Source organism: Polyodon spathula, chromosome 13 (assembly GCF_017654505.1).
Source record: "Polyodon spathula isolate WHYD16114869_AA chromosome 13, ASM1765450v1, whole genome shotgun sequence".
NCBI classification, from domain to species: domain Eukaryota; kingdom Metazoa; phylum Chordata; class Actinopteri; order Acipenseriformes; family Polyodontidae; genus Polyodon; species Polyodon spathula.
Genome location: NC_054546.1, coordinates 11478062 through 11500270, shown reverse-complemented (window position 1 = coordinate 11500270; position 22209 = coordinate 11478062). Strand labels below are relative to the sequence as shown.

At 36.1% G+C, this 22209-nt stretch overlaps 1 protein-coding gene across 2 annotated transcripts in view; it reads left to right on the top strand.

The window, feature by feature from the left end:
• Positions 1-22209, top strand: part of LOC121325830 (testican-2-like) — a 42778-nt gene that overhangs the window by 1107 nt on the left and 19462 nt on the right. The window contains exon 2 of one of the 2 annotated variants that reach the window (XM_041268916.1): positions 21469-21477. The exons of the other annotated variant lie outside the window; for it this stretch is intronic. Within the exon in view, the coding sequence (XP_041124850.1) occupies positions 21469-21477 (9 nt within the window). The remainder of the gene's footprint in view (positions 1-21468; positions 21478-22209) is intronic. 2 annotated transcript variants of the gene reach the window in all.

Below are 22209 nucleotides of genomic sequence, written 5' to 3'. Positions count from 1 at the left end.
TAGGCCTAACCGATGTACAAAGGTTTTCAACTAGAATTTAGTTGTCATTAAAAGCAATAAATAAGTGTGTCGTTTTTTTTTTTTTTTTTTTTGTTTTTTTTTTTTTTTGTTTTTGATTGCTTTTTTGTTTTTATAGCATGCATCTGAAATAAATAGGGTGCGGTGGGGTTGTATTTTACGTCACAGTTTGCATTCTGAACGCACCTACATGTGTTATTGATCTTAGCATACACGAACTTTCCAGGAATTTGCTTCTACTGACGTTTCTAGTTTGCTGATCTGGTTTTTGTACTGAGATTAAATGTTTGATGGGGTGAACAATCAACATAAAGCCTCACAGTTAAAAAACATAAAGGAAACCCGGAAACCACCAGCGTTTTAAACACTTTCAAGTCACGTTTTCATACTGACTATCTCATACCTCATTTCTCTAACAGAGCCTATTAACTGTGACCTGATTAATAACCCTGACAACGTGTTACTTGTTGCAAAGTGCACTTAGACCTAAATGTCAGTTTGTATTTGATGGAGTATGATGAGAATATCTGTTTGATATAATATAAAATCGATATGTTTATCCAGTTATCACCTTGGCAAACTCCATCAAAAATAATAATATACACCCTCAGGGGTTAAAAAAAACTGCCCTAACACTCAATAACTGGAAGTCGGGGTGTTATACATTCACTCTCCACAATGGCCTATAAAAACCTTTTTAGACAGTTTTTCATGTGCAGAATTGAATATAGAAGCACTTGCCCACCAAGAGCCCATTATCAGTCATCTGTCAAAGTCAAGCAGATCTGCTGTCTTGTCCATTGTGACTGAAACTGACTGACAACAGGAAAATGCAGCTTTATTATACTGATGCACAAAACAAACGCAACACTCTGGTCCAATGGATTTAATCAAATATTAAACATAGATATCAAACAAAATCATATAAAATGTGAACAAAAATACAGATCAAAGAATCATGATAAGTTTTCAGTATGAAACGTGACACACTGTCAAAATGAAAACATTACAAAGTTAGTATTGGGTATGACCTCCCTGAACATTAATACAATCCTTCCAGTGTTGACACATAGACCTGATCAGCCTCTGGATGGACTGCTTTGAGATATTCCGCCACTCTTCCTGTGCAGCTGCAGCCATTGGGCAAAGGTTGGTTGGTTGCAGTCGTCTCCTGAGGATGGCATTGTTTTCTTGAAGTCATGCATTGTTAATCTTGCATTGTCTTGCTGGAAAATCTACACTTCCGAATTGATTTGCAGGAACAGAAAGACTGTCAAGGACTTTGTTAATGTATCGCTGAGCAGTAAGGTGGCCCTCATTCTGCACCAAAGGCGTTCTTGTGTTAAAGGAGATTCCTCCCCACATCATCACACTTCCACCGCCCCACCAGTTTGCTTGAGCAATGCAATAGTCATCATAACGGTCCTGGGCTGGTGTGATGACCCTCTGCCTTCCAGGATGTGGCCTGTCTCTCACAGAGCCGGTTTCCTGGTTTTTCTGGACTAGTCTGCTGATTGTTGAAACAGAACATCTCATTCTCCAAGCAACTTCTCTCACAGACAGGCCATCTTGAATCATGCTGATAGCAACCAGATGATCTTCATTACTCAAGCTGGGCATGGTCGTATCTTTCGCTGTTCTTGAGTCATGTCTTTTTGAACGGCTATTTATACAGATTCTTAATCAACTAATTTTGGCAATTTAACTCAACTCAAATACCAAACACTGAGCACCTGGCGCTTTTATGAAATCACATGACTCAGTATTTTGTTATCCCAAGGAACAATGCAACTCAAACAATCAACAAACCTATCTGCTCACAACAAATGTAAATAACATTATGTATGTGAATAATGAGCAATTGATGTAAAACTTAGATTGCTGCATTTTCATTGTGCATCAGGGTATAACATAATACATGTCGGGGATACTATTTGAATCACAAGTGAATCGGAAAGGCCATTTATACAAAGGCCATGTGCAGTGCATTGTGTGTGTTTTAAACATTTGGTCCAATCTATACATATGTAGAATTCTAACACAAGCTTTCAATTTATCAATTTAGGCACAGAATTAATGACATGGTTTGAAAAACCAAGTAAAAGCAATGTTCTTACTGTGAAAAAGGAATCTATAGTCTGTATACATGGAATATGCTAGTATTACATGGTTTTCTTTTCAGCGATTTAAATAGTAATTTACCCTCATTTTGCAGAATGTATTTCTAACATATTGTACAGCATGTGTAGCCTATAATGGTTTTTAGACTGCAATTAGACTGCAATTAAAAAAAAGAAATCTCAAGTTCTTCTTGTTGATAGAAGATGGGCATTCTCTACTGGTTTGGGGAGTTAACATAAATAGCAAGAATGGAAAAATTAGGTATAAGTTAGAGCAGGATTAGTGGTGGATTGGTTTTGTTGGTTTAAATGCACTACTCTGATATTCAGACCAGGCCCTGAGCTCATTCTGTATTTGCAGATCAATATTTATTGATTGCCTCACACCATCCCCTGCATATCAATGTGTTTTACGGCAGTGGAAAGGGAAACAGAGGAGGTGACTGCTGTAATGTATTTTTTTTTTTTTTTTTTTTTTTAAATCAAAACATCTTAAAAACAAGTGTGAGCAGTCAAGTTGAGATATACAATGCCAAGTGTGCCTGATTGGCTAATGTAGTGTTATTCCTTTGACATGTTCAAATTAAGCATAGAAGGAACAGTGCACCGTTCTGCTCTGAATGATAACCCTCAGCATGATGGCATAGAATCCCCTATCTGTTTTAGCACATACAAACTGCCTGTTTCTGGGTGTGTTGATTACATGCAGGGCTCTCTCCTGCCCTGTCACACCCTTTAATAAGCAAATACAGAGACTGGACAAAAATTAGACAGTTATTAACTATTTCTAACATGCTAACTAATTATTTTGATAAATAAACATACACGTTATTTACATGTGTTTTGAAATATGCTGTATATATAATAATTAAACTTTTCTGGATTGTTGTTATATTTAATAAAGCAGTCTTAAATAAAAGTATTGTATTAACTTGAATGTTAAAGCTTTGCAAATATAAGTTTTGCAGAATTGTTTGGTGTTTTGGTGATTTGGATGGCGATATAAGAACACTCATTTAATCTGTTATCCAGGATAGGTTTCAGCTCAGGTGAAAGGTCAGTGCCTCAGAAAACAGGCTAAAGGAAGTAAAAATCTTCTTATTAAATAGGTGTCAAAACTACCTACTCTAACAAATCAAGGGTCACTGCAGAAAACACACCTGTAATTTTCACACAATGCAGCTGTCAAATGTTGATTAGAAAAGCAAATTTCTATCTTCCATCTTCCATCTTATCTGTATGGGCTCACCATTGTGGCCAGATTGGAACACATGCAAAAGGAGGATGAAGCCAATATCTAATCTTATCTAGAATGAATGTATGATTGTTTATTTTGGAGTAAGATTAATTTGGCAATTTTGGAGCATCGCTAATGATCTTCTCAGAGCCCGGTTGTGTTGAGGAGTGTAGGAGAGAAGATAAAAAAAATCAGTTTTCTATTTTAAGAGCTTATAAAGCTTCATATATTACACAATAATAATGTGGATAATAATGGATGGTATTAAATGTTATGTGGGCAGTCATGTATTTCTTGGGAGTACAGTGAAAAAAGGGTCCAACTGAGTCCCATTGGTAGTAAATTAATAATATTTGGAACCGATTTATCCATTAGTCTTTTTCATGTATTTGGAGATGGGGTGGTTATTAAGAGGTTCCAGTATATTAATTAAAAAGCTTCAATTGTGTGTGTTTCCTGTCCTTTTACCTTTTTATGATTTTTGTAATAATTTTGAGCGATTCTAGTGCAATTCCTCAATGGGTTTCTTGATATACAGAAGCAAACAGGAGTTCAGGAGCAGCTTTTCAGCTCTCGTTGTCAGATTCTCTAAGAGAAATTAACATAAAATTTGAGTATTTGCAATAAGACCACTCAGAGTGACAGGGGAGCTTGAATTCGATATTCTGGCATGTTTCAGTTAACAATATGCATGGTGTTGATGGCTTTGCTGTATTATTTGAAGAAACTAAAGAAGTAATCATAGCAAATGTGGATCTGGAGAGGGAGCTGGTAAAACTATCAGTGGAGCATAATGCTGGTTATGTATTACTTCAGTGCAACTGAATAACTATAGAGTCAAATGCATAATTCATCAAGCTTTCGTTTCGCTATTATTACATAGTTCTAGCAGCAAGGGATATTAATTGTATTTCTTAAAAGATGGAAAAAAACACTCTGTCTTTGTTATAGAGGCTAACCTGAAAAGAAAAATAAAACAATAGTGTGGGAGTCCTTTATCAAAACATATTAGTATGTTAGTTTTGCTTTATTTGTTGTCCTTTATCAAAACAAAAGCCTATATCATGGTAGAAACAATACATATTTAGATGCTGTATTGGATTGATGTGGTATTTATGTTGTATTTGTTTATTCTAGTTGCTTAAAAATTATTTTTATTTTTATTTGTAAAGCTCAGAGACATATGTATATTCAGTATTTACCATGTTTAAATAAATGATAAATTATATGAAAATAATATATTCAAAATATGATCCATACAAAATGTCCCATGAATAATATATTATACAACTGAAGTATTACATTTATATGGAGATACACAATTTACATGTATGCATCAGTTCTTAAAATATTTCCATATATTACACATATGTTTGGTCTTCTATATTGGATTTTTCCTTCCTGTTTTGCCTTGGTGACCTGTAGTTCAGTGGTCAATGTGCACCATTATCAGTTGGGCACCAAACCCAACTGGATGAGAGTGAAAATGCTACCAAATAGTTCAGCTTGTTAGCGAACAAGCGCTGAAGATAAATATTACTTAGCATGGTGGTAATTTCTGTAATGTAGTAAAGGACTGTAGTACTTTGGTATCATGACTATTATTACCACTATAAAATGAACATCAGTCAGTCAAACAAGATATAATAAGCTATAAAAGAACTGCTTAAATACCTTATTCCAAACAGTTAATACAAATACAGTTTCTTTCTTGGCACCATCCTCAAACTCTCACAGACTGCCTGATACTGCAGTGATGCAGGGAGATTAGTTTCGATATTTTATTTAACATCATGTAATGAAAGAAACTACACAATTATATTGCAAAGGTCTACCAGAAGACATAATAGTATTTCATGTTAGATTTTTCTCAGTTTTTCGTTAAGTATATGGAAAACTACAATGCAGTATGTTATTCAGTATGTTGGGGTTGACCAAGAAAAAGAAGAGTCACAATAAAGTGTTTAATTTGATCACATTTCCATTAGATGAGACAGGTTACAATCTATTTTGGTGAGTAGTCCCCACTGGTTGTGGAAGTTTAAGATACTTTTTATAGTTTCCAAATGTTGACAGGAGAAAGCTGCTGATTCATACTCATGTTACTGTCACTTCACAGTGGGAGGTGAAATCGACATGTTCTTGGGAGCAGAGTGAAATACACTGCCTTAGTTCTGACAGGCTTTAAAACTTAGAAAGCATATTTCTGTGAAAATAATAACAATATGTTTTCAACCAACATAAAGTGGCTATAGCTAATGAAACAAGTTTGCTTGCCTTACTTACAGCTCTTCTATTTCACTCCCTATGTCAGTGCAGTTCTCTCCACCCATTATTATAAACCAACCCCTTCCCCTATTATATGCAAACCAGGAGATTTCAATGGTGCCAGGTAACACTTAATACAAATATAAAGTCATGTTTGATACAGTATGTGCTTTCAGAAAATGCACATTTGAGACCAACACTGGGAATAGATGAACATGACAGGTGAGATTAATGGGATTATTGAACCAGCTAGAACCATTTTAAGATGGTTTTACATCTACACATTGCTGAAGGAATAAGTAAAAACCTTTTTCTGTTTGAGGGTTACCATTGCATAATTTTCTGTTTGTGGTGGCTTTTGAAATGTCAGGCATATCAATTAAGATGAATGACATGACATACGTTACTATAGGCAGGAAAGTAGATGCTATCTTTGGTCATATATGAGCAGGCTTTATGTTGGATGCTCCCAGTTTCTATAGTTTTAATGGCGAGGTGGTGCCACCATTACAATTCCCTTGGTAAGCAATGTGTAGTTCAGTTGTTGTACATGGCTAAAAAAGCAACCTGTTCCACAGCAATGCCAGAAGGAACAGTGCGTGCCATGTGTGGCAGTGCTGCAGCATTGAAAATAGAGTGCTTTCACAATCACAATGCAGAGGAACAGGGCTTCTCCTTCCCCATTCCACTGGGACTCCTTTACTCCATTCTCCTTGGAGGATCCCATTGCTGCCTGCCAGCCATTTATTTATTCATGATTAGTCTTTCCAGCAAGCATGCTCATTTTAACCAAGTGCTTTCTTTCTCATATCATAGGGGCTATTATGGGTGTGTAAAAACATGGTTGTAATAACTTCCCCCTTAGTTACCTGTACAGGATACAGCTATTTCCAAATGATTTGCATCGCCTACAGTCTTAGCATTGAGACAGAATTAAACATAATTAGATATGAACATAGTTTCGATATTTATAATAGTATTTCATGTTAGAATTTTCTCAGTTTTTCGTTAAGTATATGGAAAACTACAATATAGTATGTTATTCAACATGTTAATGTAAAACATTTGGCCATAGCTGTACTGTGCCCCGGGTGGTTGGTGCACTGCTGTAACTATAGCAAGACTCTTAACCACTTCAACACCATGATGTATGCACTTCAACACCATAATGTACGCACGTCAAGTTTCCCATTCTATTCTATGATCGGTTTCTCAGTCTAGCATTTCAGTTTTCATTCACTAAGGCAGTGCTAGTACTGTGGAATGTGCAATGAAAGTTGGGGAGGGTCAGGTGACATTTGTATCCAATTGCGTGTCATGTAGAGATTCCAATCTACCTGTGGGCGTTTAGAAGACTATACTGTGGGAATATATATATATATATATATATATATATATATATATATATATATATATATATATATATATATATGTATATATATATAGTGTTTTATCTATTTTTTATATAGTTTTCAGCGAAAGCTAAACATGGCAACGTACGTGGAGAGCAACAATGAGAGTGATGAAGATTTTGAAGTTGGTTGGGAGGATTTCAATACCAGCGACAGTGATGCTGACTTATCACTCAGCGATGATGATGAAGAGGATGTGGAGCCAAGAACAGCAGGGGACTGGGTGTTTATTACTGATCCCTACCATGATGCCAGTCCTCCATCATTTCATTTTGCACCTGTTTACACAGATGTGCACCCAGCCATGGAACTTGAGAGTTTGCTTTCTCCATTGAATTGCTTTTTGGCTTTTGTTCCCGAAAACCTTTGTGACGGTACAAACAAAAGAGCATGCAGCTACTTTACTGGCAAGCCAGCTGCAAACGGGATGGTGTCTGGTTTGAAATGGCAGTGCTGTGACGAAATACTATCAAAATACAGTACTAGGTGCAAAGCAATGAAGCAGGCATCTGCGGCAGCCAGATCCATCACAGTGCCTGCGCAAAGTAGCCCTGTACACGCATTTGTGACTAACCCTCCAACACAAAGGAAGCAGAGACCGCAAAAAAGGTGTAGGGTCTGCTACAAAAATGAAAACACAAGAAAGGACAGAAGAAAAATGTGCAGTGGTTGCAAAGGCAACCCCGGGTTCTGTTGTATTGAACATTTCAATAGATGGCACAGAGCAAGTCGATAATGGCAGACTGTCACAAAGACGGCCGGAGTGGGGGACGTCAGACCAGAAACAGGAACCAGGAAATAAATGACAGAGAGAGGTGGAGTCTGGTGGAGCTGAGCGAATGGTCTCGCTCAGCATTTAATAAATGAACAGACAGCCAGAAAATAAACGGTTGTAAGACAAACAAAAACACACAGGACACGGCACATTCGCCAAAACAAAGAGATGAACAAAACAGACTAACACTAAACACGGTGAGCTGATATTTTACTTTACGTTATTATTCTTATTAATATTACCTCTGTCTCCACACCCATTCTCCACTCACTGAACGCACAGCCCAGAGTGGGTGAAAACATGTAGCTTTTATGCAGCTGTACTGAGACTCGATTGCTAATCAATCATTCAATTGGAGTCGCGGTACAACTGCACGTGAATTAATAAAGTGCAATTCCCCGTGCTCACATATTATTGCATTTTACTTGCACGTGAAGTGCTGTGCAATCCTCGTGCCTAAATACAAATATACATTTTAAACACTCGTGTTACACAGACCCATTTATATCCCGTGTACCAATGACTATACACCAACATTAACACACTACACGTAACATACAGCACAAATAAATAGCCCAGGGGTGGGGCACTTTGCCACAGCCTTTACATGACGCTTTTGGTGTCAGGAAAATTTGGGTCTCTTTCTTCCCATTGTTTTCTGGATAGAGTATTCCATCAGTTTGCGTGTTTGACTTTCCCTGCACCTTTGTGCATGTCCACATTCTCTTAATTCTTTTGGAACCTTTACTAAAAAAAATCTTGTTTTGCCTTTAAAAACAGCGTGTCATGTCCAGCATCCTCAAAATCTTTTCCTGCCTTCATACAGTCAGAAATTAGGTCATTATCACACACAGTGTGATTCTCCTGCCAAAACATACCTGTCTAGACTGCCCCAGTAGTAGTACAGGCTTTGTATTTAATGAATGGAAATTACTCCACCCTGCCTGGAAAATGTTCTGCTTCAGTCAGGGGCATCACTTCATGAAAGGCTTTGGGAGAGGGGTTGGGCAAAATGCATTTAGGGGCCCCCTCTCCATAACAATAAAACAATGCAACAAATTAAAAAAAAAAAAAAATGCATTGCATTGCATGAATAAACCTAGAGAAGCAGCGGATATCGTCTAGGCTTTTTTGCAACGATATCAACCAATGATTTTACCAATGATTTTACCAATGATTTTTCAGTTGCCATTACAAGCAGATCACTCAGACAAGGATTCGTCATTTAAGTTCGTAAATAGGTTTTAACTTAAAACAGAAAACAGACGTTAGTTGCTTGCAGTGGTTACTGAAAGAGTGATGACTACCTTGATGATTGTCAGTAATAAATTAGTATAATTAATAGCAAGTATCCGTTTAGAGTTACACCAGCTCAAAAAGAGAATGAAAACTACTGGTGGTGTATTTAGCTTTTTGTTCCCTTCTTCGACTCAGTAACTTGTTAATTCGTTAAAATGGCATTGGCTATTATCAGGGCCCACGGCAGGTTTTTGTGGGCCCCGGGCAATGGACCTCCAGTACCCCTCACTTTCACCCCCGTTATGATAATAATAGATAGTTATGATAGTGAAGCACGACAAAACGCTTGTCAAATTAAAGTCTTGATTGTTGGAAAGTAAATGTGCCAATTATAGGATGTTTTTAATTGGCACATTTGTATAATGTATGTCGAGCTCAGCCAATAGCTTTCGGCTTTACAAAGCCCTGGGGAGGACAGAAGCCAATAAGTAGTGAGAAGAGGCGGGACTAAGGGAACAGGATGCAAGCAGGAAAAGAGAAAAAAAGGGGGGAGATCTGAAAAGTTTCACTGCACTGCATGCATACAGTTAAGTGAAAAAGAAATTATTCTAGTCCTAAAGGCTGCTTGAGTAGGGTAGCTGGCACAGAAAGAGTACATTTACTCATATTTTCAATTTTATTTCTGTATGTACTCATAAACTAATAATAATAATAATAATAATAATAATAATAATAATAATAATAATAATAATAATAATAATAATAATAAATTATATTTTATTAATAACTTGAAATTGCCTAACTAAAACAAAACATTGACTGAGTAACAGTTATATTGTCCATAATTGTAAATAATATAATTTGGAATAAATGTGGTTATTGAAATAAAATAAAGCTACAATGTTAACAGGTTTGCAAACGGTAGCTCAGCATTGGTTAGAGTATTCTGTTGATTTGTTGTTGTGTTGTTGTTCTGTAGCAGAAAAACTATTTGTGTATTTTGAGAAGTGAAAGCAGATTTAACACACAGGTGACAGTAACCATGTTTCTTGCCAATGAACCATCAGAAAGTTAAAAAAATAAACGTCCCATTCACAAGTCCTCCAGAAAATGAATTACAGTATGCTAAGTGGGATAAGACAGGAGTGCGATTAACGCGAGTTAAAAAAAAAAATAAATAAAATATCCCAAAAAATGAACGCGTCAATCGGATAAGTTAACTGCGTTTAATTGGCAGCCCTAATATGAACTAGTGTGTAAGAAAAATGTTAAAATCTTTAAATGTGTCTTATTTGTGACCACACATGTAGAAATGGATGTTAGGGCAACACTATAATAGCATGCTATCTTACCCATCTGAGGTGTGAAATGTAGGTGTAAAATGCAATTTCTGGTTAATTACTTAATTAGTGAGCAGTTGTTTTTATTATCTATATTTGATTTTGCTTCCAGAAAAATGCTTGTTTATGGCTGGTACAGAAAAACGGAGCAGACAGTCTCAGGTTGTCAGTCCATTAATCTTTATGCAATCTTTATTACAACAAGTGCTCAGGGATGTAGTCTTCGGTTCTGCCGGTATTTAGATTTTAAAAGGGAATATTCAAAAGCATTTAAAAAAAACAAAACTACTGCCGGTAAGTGGCTTCCGCATATGAACTTTTTCATGACTATTATTGTTGTGTTTCAGGTTCAGACAGGATATGAAAAACTCAATGCTAACTGAGCTGCAGCAGCCTGTCATGTCTTCTGCTTTATCTTTATCGAAGACTGTGCTGGTGGGGGCACTGTTCTCTACAACACAGGAAGCGCAATCTTGGTTGGGCCACTCGTGCTCCCATGCAGAAAAGATGTTTATGAATTAAATTAGTAATACCTTCATGTGGCTAAAATGGCATTTGTGTTTGTGAAGATAAATGAGTTCTTTGGGCCATGACAGTCTTTCAATAACAGTTTTTCCATTTCTGCATGCCTTTCCAACCTTGACAAAATTCTCTGTATGCCTCTTGTGTTCAACAGTAAAGGATGGCACTTGAAGTAACAAAGTGTTTTGTGAAAGGAGGGCAGGCTTGGTGCCTTTTCCCTCAGTACAAGGAGTGTGCTGTTTTTCTGCCCAGCTCAGCTGCAAGCTGTTGGCTACAGTTGCCATTTGGTGGTTCATCTTGCCTGGGGCAGCGCAAGAACTCGACTGCCCTTCCCACCAGACACCCACAAAGTAACCGGATTACAGCTGTATTTATTTATTTGATTTATTTTGAATTTGAAATGCTCTCCAGGCTTTAGAAAATATTATACTGTCTAAGAATTGTTTTTGAAACCATCAGAGTTAAAAGGCCCTTTGTTGAGTTATGATTAAATTAAACTAAAAACTGTTTTTATGACACAGTAGAAGATCCACACAATGGCAGATTTTCTTACATAGCTGATTGCTATTGGTTCAGTGGTTTTGTTTCATATAACAATACAATGTAATTAATACATAAATTATAATTAACGTACTGAAGAACTTAAGCAAGTTAGGCAGGCATATTTTTTTATGATCAATCTATCTCTACTATCTATCTACTATCTACTGTACATGTATAAACGTTTTTATATATTTTCATTCCACCATGTGATAACTTACCTATCAACTGTAGTGTTATCAAAATGTGTGGTTCATCAAATGAGAAAAAGAGGACACCTTCAAAGTAAAATTCTGTTATTGCAAAAATACAGAAAAAACAGACAAAAATAAAACTTATAGTACAGTAAAAATTACAAATTGAACTCCACAAAACAAGAACGATATAAGGAATACAATATGAACTTAACTCAGATTACCTGATTTGAGCATTGCAGGCTGGATGATTAATGGTTCCTTTATTCAGTAGCACTGCTGACACTATCAGACAAATGAAGGTGGGAGCAACAGGCCAGTCATGGACAAAGCTGAATCTACACACATGAACATTTAGAAAGGGGTTAAAGAGCCTGTTCCTTTCCACACACCAGAAGAATGGGAGGAAACCTCTGGGGACCTTAACTTAGAAATGTATCCTGAGTAATAAAAACTCATTGTTACTGCAAAATGTGGGATACACCTTTCGTTTGTTTTACTCACTATAGCTAATCTAGCATATCCCAAAACAATAACTATCAGTCCTTTTATAAATGCTTGCTGCTGAATAGTACTGCCTAGACAATTTCATGAAGGGAGGAAAAGATTTAGCAAAGGGTTTAGTAGCTTGTTTAGTATTGTTTAAGCTCATTGGATGACAAGGTGGCATGGAAACAAAGAGGGGCTTTAATTCCTCACTCCTCTGAATGATATTGTGCAGTTTTCATCGTTACTGCTGCTATAACACCCATTGTATTTTTACTCTCAACAAAGATAATGTAACTATGATCTGCAGTTAAGTTATCAAGTTATCAAAAAAAAAAAAAGATTATTGTCTTTGTGCTTTGAAACCACATGGCTGGCTTAGGTTCACAGAATTTAAGCCTTTTTTCTCAGCTTTTGTTGGAAAAGCTTTTATTTTCTGGGCGCCTATAAACCAGTCAAAGTTTTTTTTTTTTTATTCATGGAGCAGTATAGCGTCTGACGTAATTGTTATATGGTAATACTGCTTATCAGTGGTACAAGGGTACAAGAATTGGTTGCCACTAGCATCCTGTCTCCTGTCCCTCTACACATACCAAATATGACAGTTCTATTATTAAAAAATCAGCTCCATCAACCAAACATTTCTTCTGAAACTCTTTGAGGGCAACACTTTACATGACATTGTTTGTCATGTCCCCCACAATCTCTCACCTCAATAAAGCAAGGAATCATAGCAGAGACAGACGTGGTGAATCAGTAAGTAACAGTCCCTTGTATAAGTCAGTGTATTCGTGTTCATGCTAATCTGCCAGAGTGCGGGCTGTAATAGATATGCAGAACACAGATTGAAATAACCTTAGTCAAGTGGAGCACACAGCAGGAGGAGGCCTCCGAGTGGAATAGTTAATCGCTTTCATTCAGCTGAAGGAATACATCAGATTAAAATGTTATTGTTGATTTCCTTGTTTCAGAGACTTGTCAGGCACCAGTGTGAAGCCAGCTATATGCAATCTGCCTCTAAATATTTTGTATGTATCCCACTAATTTCATTTGGTTTGATTCAGTCAGCAATAATTGCTTTGGATGTGGATTTGAGTGAAGACTGACATCTGACATGCAATTTGACTTTACTTGCTACCGAAGAACATTCATTGCCCTTGTTGTGTTTCAAAACCATTAACAGCCTTACATATTAAACTTTACCTCTAAATCAGAATAGCTTTACTGTGGTGCTCAATTAACCACATGGGTGTAAACAAACCTAATTTATACTACCAGGATATCATTGGAAAGTTACATTGTGACAGTGTGGATCCATTCTAGCAATACCATTGTAGCTGCCCTTGTGCTACCAATGCCTCTTAGTACAGAAACAACCTTACCATTGTAGTGCAGCTGCATTGCCAGTGAAGCTTATTTAGTAAGGATAAAGAGCACAAATACAACACTTATTGGTATAATGTTTTGTGGGTACTTGTTATTTAATGAGACTGTGCATTTAGATGTAGAATGACTTTGAAAAAAGGTAAACAGAGTCATCGATTCCTGTTGAGACTCTTGCTGATCAAAGGGCTCAGAATGGACTGCTGCAAATTGAAACACTCAATCAGTGACTTTGATATTACAACCTTGTTAATGACGTTGAAGCAAGATAGGCATTGAGATGAACAGCAAAGTCCAGAAGGAAGCATATCGTATCACTGTATACTCATTAGAATACTGTGTTTAACAGTTATTATATGGCAGTGGGGTCTATTGTAATGATCTAAACATTTGCAGATCTTCAACCTACGCTCTTTAAATCTATATAAACCCTTCTTATGTTTTCAGCCATTGGCGATTTTTTTCACACACTTTACTACATACAAGAAAAATACAGTAATAAGCCCACAGGTTTATACATTTAAGGGTAACACAATTAAAATGCACGACTGTTATGCTCAATAAAATTCATAGCAGTGTTCCTATACCTATATAGTGTTCCTATACCTGCAGAAAAAAGGTTCCGCTACAGTAGGAGTAACCTATATCAAATTGAATGGATGTAATGAACAGGTATGGAGTCTGGTCAAAGCTCTGCTCTGAGACTCTGTGAGAAGTGAGGCAACATTGCGTGAGAGTTGCAAGGGTGTAATCTGTCATTGCGACTTGTTGAGGATGTCTGTAACTACTCTCTTTTTTAGGTAGAAACTAAAGAGATATATGTGGTTAGTTGTGGTTGTAGATTTGGGCAGAAACGGTAGGTGTTACAGTAAAAGTGTTACCAACAACCCAGCAATTACCAGATTATCTGTGCTATCAAAAATGTATATGCACATGCTGTTAATATAATTCAGTTAGAAAACTCTATAAATGCTGTATAAATAGATTATTTATTAAAACAGACTAGACCACACTACTATAATATACATATTTTACACTACATTCTAGACCTTTGGCCTCGCCTTTCAAGGTACCCCTCCCCTATTAAACAAAGCCAAAAAAAGCAGGGGCGTAGTGGATTGAAGAAAGATATAAATCCTTTCCTTCTTGATCATTGGAGACATTGTTTATCGAGGGACGCATAACAAACTAGCTATTCGATTGATGATTTAGTCTGGCATGGGAATCGCTTAAAATATGCTTGGTATTTATATGATTTGATTTAAGTATAAAGTGAGTTCCCTTACAGAACCAGTGTTTTGCTTAATTTCTGCTTAATGGTTAAAGCTGTATTCAGAGATTTCTTTAATATTATTTAGACTTCTGAGGTGCTGGGAAGGTAACACAGTACTTGGCACTTATTTTAGAACTTATATGTAAATACATTTACACCTACAGTATAAACTTCTGTATGAAACCTACTTCCATGGGTTCTACTGTTACACTTAATGCAGTTTGAAAGCACATTTAGTTTATCTTCCAAGGATATTCTTTCAAAACCTAGTAAAGATGGCATCAATCATTGCAAATGAGTGACCTGTAAGCACCATGTTGCATTAGCAGCAGATTTAGTAATTAAAAAACTCCAGAAGGAGGCCCATTTTATTATGCAACCTCACCCATCTAGATAAAACCTGGCAGTGAAACAGAATGACAGACATTTTACTTGCTGTGTTGGTGTCACCTGAGTTTCTACAAGCAGAGGAATGCTATGTTGGACTACCCTTTTTGAATATATACCAAGTAAGCATGTCTAGGAGCAGTCGATTCATTTATTTATTGAGGTCACATAGGTTAACAATAAGCAATCCCTTTTTTACCTGTAGTAGTGATGTATTAAAAAATAGATGCAAAAAAAAAAAAAGAAAAAGCCTAGATCTAAAACCTAGGGAGCTCAAATGGTACCCAGTAATTTGCAGACTGCCAGTTGATATTAAATGAAATGAGATACTGCTTGAGAAAACAGAATCAGCAGCTGTGGAAATTGAAATTACTTTGCTTTGTTCAGCTGAAGGTGGCTCTGATTTCTTCCCCAACTATTAGTTTTTTTAAAGGTGATTGTGAGTCTAACCCCTGACCCTAATTTTCATTTTATTGATGGACAGTTTGCAGATCAGAAGAAATCAATGCGACTACTTTTAATTGTCATAAAACCAGAAAAGAAAGAAGAGAGGCATATCGCAGACATGGGAATAGATTTAGAATGCACTGCAATGGAACCTTCAGTCATGTTCAGTGAGGAGTTTCCAATTGAAAATGTATTTGTAGCTTCTAACCACGATTGCATGTATGTGGTTAGAAATCTTTCCTGTTTTAACACCCAGCGATATTTCTTTTTTTTCCAGATGGTTTTCACCTTCATTATCACAATTGTTATACTTTACATCATATATATATATATATATATATATATATATATATATATATATATATATATATATATATATATATATATATATATATATATATATATATATATATATATATTATTACTGACTATACATGTATTACTGACTGTACATGTATAATTTTGTATTATGTACTTATGTACGTGTACATGTGATACTGATTATAACCTGACATCCCAGAGACTAAAAGGAAATAATTGCTTTCTAAAAGGAAATAACTGCTTTCTACGATATCCACCTCATTAAATCAGAAACAGATATGTGCTTTGCACTTAGAATTAAGAGCAACGTGATGTTTTTTGGCTCACTGAAATGAAATCACATCTGCTTTGAAGTGTCTTTGGGGATTTTCATTGTAATTTGGCTCCATTTGCTTGGACCACTCTTGAATAACCCTGGTAGACAAATAAAAAAGAAAGAAATCAGTGAAGTGATAGCCAGCCCAGAAAATCATTTCATTATTTATTCATTTTTGTGTATTTTGCTGCATGTTGTGTTGCCATGAATTCAGTAAAGTTAGATATTACTTTGTAGAAAAAAAAAAAAACGGTCTCTCATATCTCATACTTATCAACACATTTCACCCAAGACCATTTGTATGTGTTGTTTGTGTTCTTTATTGTTTTGTGAGAAAGTACCCACATATGGTATAGTCTCTGCTTTCATTTCACCTGGGTGAATGTGAGAATGTGCAGTTTGTGTCTATGATGCCAACAATATACAGCAGTCAACACATGACAAAATCAAATGATTTTATTGTCAAGGAAAATTAACAGTTAAAAGGGGGTACTATATAGCAGTCAATTATCAAACAATCCCATGAAAGGTACCTATGTGTAGGTCTTACATTTTTATTTATTTCAGTTACAAGCAAATAATGAAATGTTTAGGAAACATACAAAAAAAAAAATGAACTAGTGAAATGATGTTGCAGGATACAAAATTAAACGTTTTGTAGTTCTATATTTTCTTCAAACAAATATCACTAATAAAAGATTTGGAATGTATCAACGAAGTAGGTAAGCTTTGTTTAATACAAAAATGATGTATGATTATTATGTCATTACTTTTCAGAGGTCAGAAACAAAGCTGTCTTTTGAAATGTATATGTGTGAGAATATTGGTTGCTTTTGGTAAGGTACACAAACACGGAAACATTTTTTTCAATAAGAGCCAACAATACAATCTGAAAATACAATTCTTCATATCAGTAATTATAATTGATACAGTATTAACAATCTGTATTAGAAAATATTGTCTATCTAAAAAAAAAATTAGTATGAGTATTGAATTGCATACATGGAAACTAAAATGGATCCAAATACTGACTAAATACCCCAAAGCAACACAACAACTAAAGCCCAAAGGGGAATAGCACTAAACAGTTAGCCTGTTGCCAGGAAATTAGCTTCACTGGAGGCTGTCTGAGCAAACCTATAGAACTGTGGTACAGTAATTGTTCCTTAGCAACCACAAGGAGTAACGTTTAAATCTTAAGAGATTCAGTCCTTGTACCTCTAATATGTTCAGAAATAAACTCGGAGATGATGTTGATCACAGAAGTAAATCTGAAAGCTTGAATAAAAAATAAAAAAAAGGTAGACGAGGTAGAGAAAAGGACTCTTTGTTGTCTTTAAGGTCTGACAATTCTAGTATAATACCTCAAATGCTCTTGTTTCAGCCTATGGCTAGAAATGAGTACTTGGGAAAGAACACTTTTCTAGAGAGCTGTAATGATTATCATGTCTAGTATAATCATTGGTGGCTGTAAGAAAACCACTGTCAGTGAGGGATATGCAAACATCACCAATGGAGATTTCATTTTAGAAAGATGGAATCAGCTAGAAGTAATGCCCAGCATAAGAAGTACCCTGTGCTGTGCCACTGCGTGGCGTAACAGTGCAGTGTAAGAGGCCATTGCCAAGTAGCAGAAAGAGCTTATTGTTCAGCTTCTACAGATGGTGGCCCTGGAATAACAAGGTCTTAACAAGCATTTTACATTTGCAGTGCTTTTAACATTTATTGATCGCCGATATAATGAATCACTTTTTCACTCTTTAGCAAGTATTATAAAAACAGCCTATAAAAATCCTGTTTCTGGCCGTAACAATGATTCAGTACAAAATAATTAGCTTGGTTCCTTTTTAATCTTAAATGTATTCACATCACTTTCTTCCCGTTCCCTTTCCATCCCACTCTGAGGTCAGTGATTGTACCTGAATATATTTCAGCGTGTTTTGTTATAATCCTTGTATTCCTTCCTTAAATGACAGCCAAATAGTTTTAGTTTAAATTACTAGCGGAAGAAAAAATGATCCATTGAGGTTGTTGCCGTAACGTATGTTCTGTGCCCTTCTCAATGCATTTCAGCTCCTGCCTCATTATATTACAAGACAATGCATCTCCGAGTATGACAGTGGGTTCGATAGGGTGGAATGGCAGGTGATGGATTAGTGCAGCTGGAACGGGCTGATGTCTTTGCTGAAATTCCTTTCCGATATCCAGTTTCATTTATTTGGGTCAGATAATGCTTCTGCAGCTCAGGAATATATGCACTAACCTTCAGGAAAGAACTGCAATGTAGACTATAAAACCATAATAATGGAGCAAACCCGGTCTCTCACGCTATGGCAAATTGTAACAGCAGGGCTTTCATAGCCACTGGTTTATATGTGAGTCAGGAGGCTGGATAGCAAGACAACATGAAAGCCTAGCCCAGGGGATAGTGGAGATGTCACTGACAGCAGATGGAGAAACGAGAAGCTGATAAAAATGATGTAAAATAATGGGACAAAATCAAGAACTTCAGCTGTATTTAACTCTGTAAAACTATATACCATAAACACAGTACCGTTTGTGCCAGAACAATACCACGTGGCACACACAAATGTAGCCTGTAGTTTTACTCACCCTCCAAATAACCTGCAATACAATCAAATTGACATATTCAAACTTGAACACATCAGCAAATGTGTTAAAACATGATTGCTTTATATTTGTCATAAATCTTTTGTATCCTTAGTTCACAGAAGCTATAATTAAAACACGAAAAGGCAGGTGGATGTGGGAATTTTTAATGTAGGGTTGTGTGGTCATGTGATTACAAACAAAAACAGCTGACCGCTTGTAAAATACTGCCGATGCATTTTTTTTTTTTAAACACCTTGAGCTTCGTTAACTACAACCCTTCATTATTTCCAAGAGCACCTATTTGAATTTGTAAATGGCAACATGTACTGGTCTCCATTTTTATTTTTGCATGCAATGTATGGTCATCGAAAGGACTGCTCTTCATCAAACATTGGATTATAGATCATGAATGATGTTTTTCATGCGTGTTCCACGTTCCCTGATGTTTCTACGAAAAGCCCCTTTTAAAAGCACTTGTTTTAGCACAACATGCTTACTGAGGGTAATTCATTTTTTTTGTATACAGGTCTGGGCCAAGATTCATTCTAATCTAATCTAAATTTATAGATTTCGGTGACTGTATGTGCACAATATTTAGAAAATGTCAACATGCAGGATGTGGCAGAGAACATCTTTGAATATCTAAAACATATAAATGGATACTGTGAAATGATCCTGTTTATTTCATGTAGTGTATGTAGTGCTTGTGAGAGATGAGGTTTACTGTATTGACAGCACTGGAGACTGGAATCCTATCAATCCAGCATAGTCCCAAGCACTGCCTGTGTGCTTTAAAATGGGCTTTAAAATCTACTGTGATTGGGGGAGTGTAGGCAGTTAGGTTCCATCGTCCAAGGTCTCTGTTCTAGACTATGCATGTTACAGTAATCGTGACAACAGAGGGACGAGGACAGTTCTGTGGTATGGATTGGAGACCTCTGTGGTCCAAGCCTGACCATTAATATCATTCCACTCAGCTATCTGGATTGAACAGGAGTTCAGATTGCAAACAGCTGCAACTTTGGTACAAGGATTCCAATTACTTTTGCATCGTCAACTCCAGTGTTCTTTTGTCTTCTGTTTGATCAGGGAGTCAATACACTGTAGCTGTCTGGACTGGTGTTAGATCCTGTCAAAGCAACTAGTCTTATCATGGGAATGAGGCAATCTGCTGGGTCTGGCTGGCGGGTGTCCTTAACCTCCATGGTGCCACCCTGCTAGGATTCAAATATATTGGCTCACCAGGGGACAATCTCTGACATACACTGTATAGTAGCACCAACTGTGGTCTAACTGCATGTACATGTGTTATTCTTACTCACATTGAGGGATGCATCAAAATGAATGTCATCTAATATCCTGTAAAGTCTGATGCAGCGATCATTACTTGCCAGATAAATTATTGTTTGCAGAGGATATTTATTCAGTTATATACCGAGCAGATGTTTTAGTGTATGAACACATTTCAAAAATGTATTTCGAGGTGACATATTAGCCTGGATTTTTTAGGCTTGCCACCTTTTAAAACAAGTTAATTGTTTATTTTAGAACAGCACATTTTTAAACGGCAGCTTGAATTTTAAAACTCTTATTTTTCTCTACAACAATATTGATTTTAAAACATTCCTGTTGGGCAGGATGTTTTACTGATACTGTTTGACATTAATACAAAAAGCATGTTAAATAATACAGCAGTAGTTTTACAGTTTGAAGGCCTGCTGGTGAGAACCTTCAGTCAAGGTTATTCCTCCTTAAGAAGGCATCTACAATTCACTCAGCAACTGTTTACAAAACCTTAACACATTACTAGAGCCTTTTGCCTGTTACAGCAACACCACTGGTATTTAAGCTACCTGTATGCTAAGTAATCTAAATATGATTTTCTGCAGCTCCTGTTGAACGGATATAGCATAGAATGATATATTCTCTACACCTATAGATATTTTACACCTTAGCATTTCATCAAGAGCATACACTTTAAAAATTATTTGTTTGTAGCATTCAAGAATGTTTGTGACACTTCCATTAAGTAAGCTGATAATTTACAACTCTGTATGTGTTTTGGAACTGACCATAGGCTTTAGAAAGGGTGTGGTTGTATTATTTTGTTAAGTAATTTGCTTGTTTAGGATAAAAATATAGCCTGTGCTTTAATATTTAACGGCCATTGTCTATCTGCCTTATTTCTGCATTATTAATGGTGTTTTGACATCGGTGAGAAGCAACCCTCAATAACATTTCCTGGCAACATACGAATCTGCAATCAGGACTTTTGCCAGATCTGAGAAGCAATCCGCGGAAATGTTTATTGTTGACTGTTGAAAAGCTCTTGTAAACAGCTATTATCTCTGGGTTCATATTATTCCTGCACTTACAAAAGAGGAGAGGAAAATACACAGACAAAAAAACACAAATCATAGCAATTAGCAGAAACCACATGACTGCAGGATGTACAGCAATATCCTTATGTAATGTAGAAAGTAAGACTTGAAATAATCAAATGTACATTTTTACTAACCTTTTTTTTTCTCTGTTGTCTATCCTTTTTTCTGCTTTCCTTGACATTCCATACCTCAGGAGGTGGAGGTTAGTAGCCCTTTCTAAATCTGCATGCCACCTTTTTTCATTTCATTTTAGATGTTCCCTGGAAGATATCCAGAAACCTTGCACTACAGATGTTACCTGCTAACATTCATTAGACAAAACAGCGGCTTGAACACTAAGGTGACATTGAACAAAAACACTGCATTTAAACATAGGCACTGTAAGTAAATTACTTAACACAACTGGGTTAAGGAATATATTCTAGACCTAAAATGTATAAACCTGATTTACAGTCAAGGTACAGACTTTTTAGGAAGGGAACTAAAAAGCAAAACATACATATAGTGCTTTTGATTTGAGTTCACATCTAAATCCCTTCAATACAATATGAAATATATGCGTGTACTAAATTGAACCTGTTTTCAATGCTACATATACACCAAAGATGCCCTTTATTAATTTCCCAGTTGAACATTTTCAAAGTGTTGTCATAGTGAGCCTTAAAATATGTTAACCTTCACAGGAAGCCAATAAAAACCAGCTCCAGTGAAGTACTGAATTAATTAGCTGACTGAATAGTGAATATTTATTGTGTTCATGCATATTCTAAATAATTAGACACTTCCAACCTTGGGAGATGGAAACCTAAGTGATGCATTTAATATTTCTGCATAAAACACAAGTAAATGTCTTAGAGCATTTTTGCCTCCCAACATATTACAATAACTGCAAACAGAACACTGATTTAAATAGGAATATATGGGTATTTAAAAG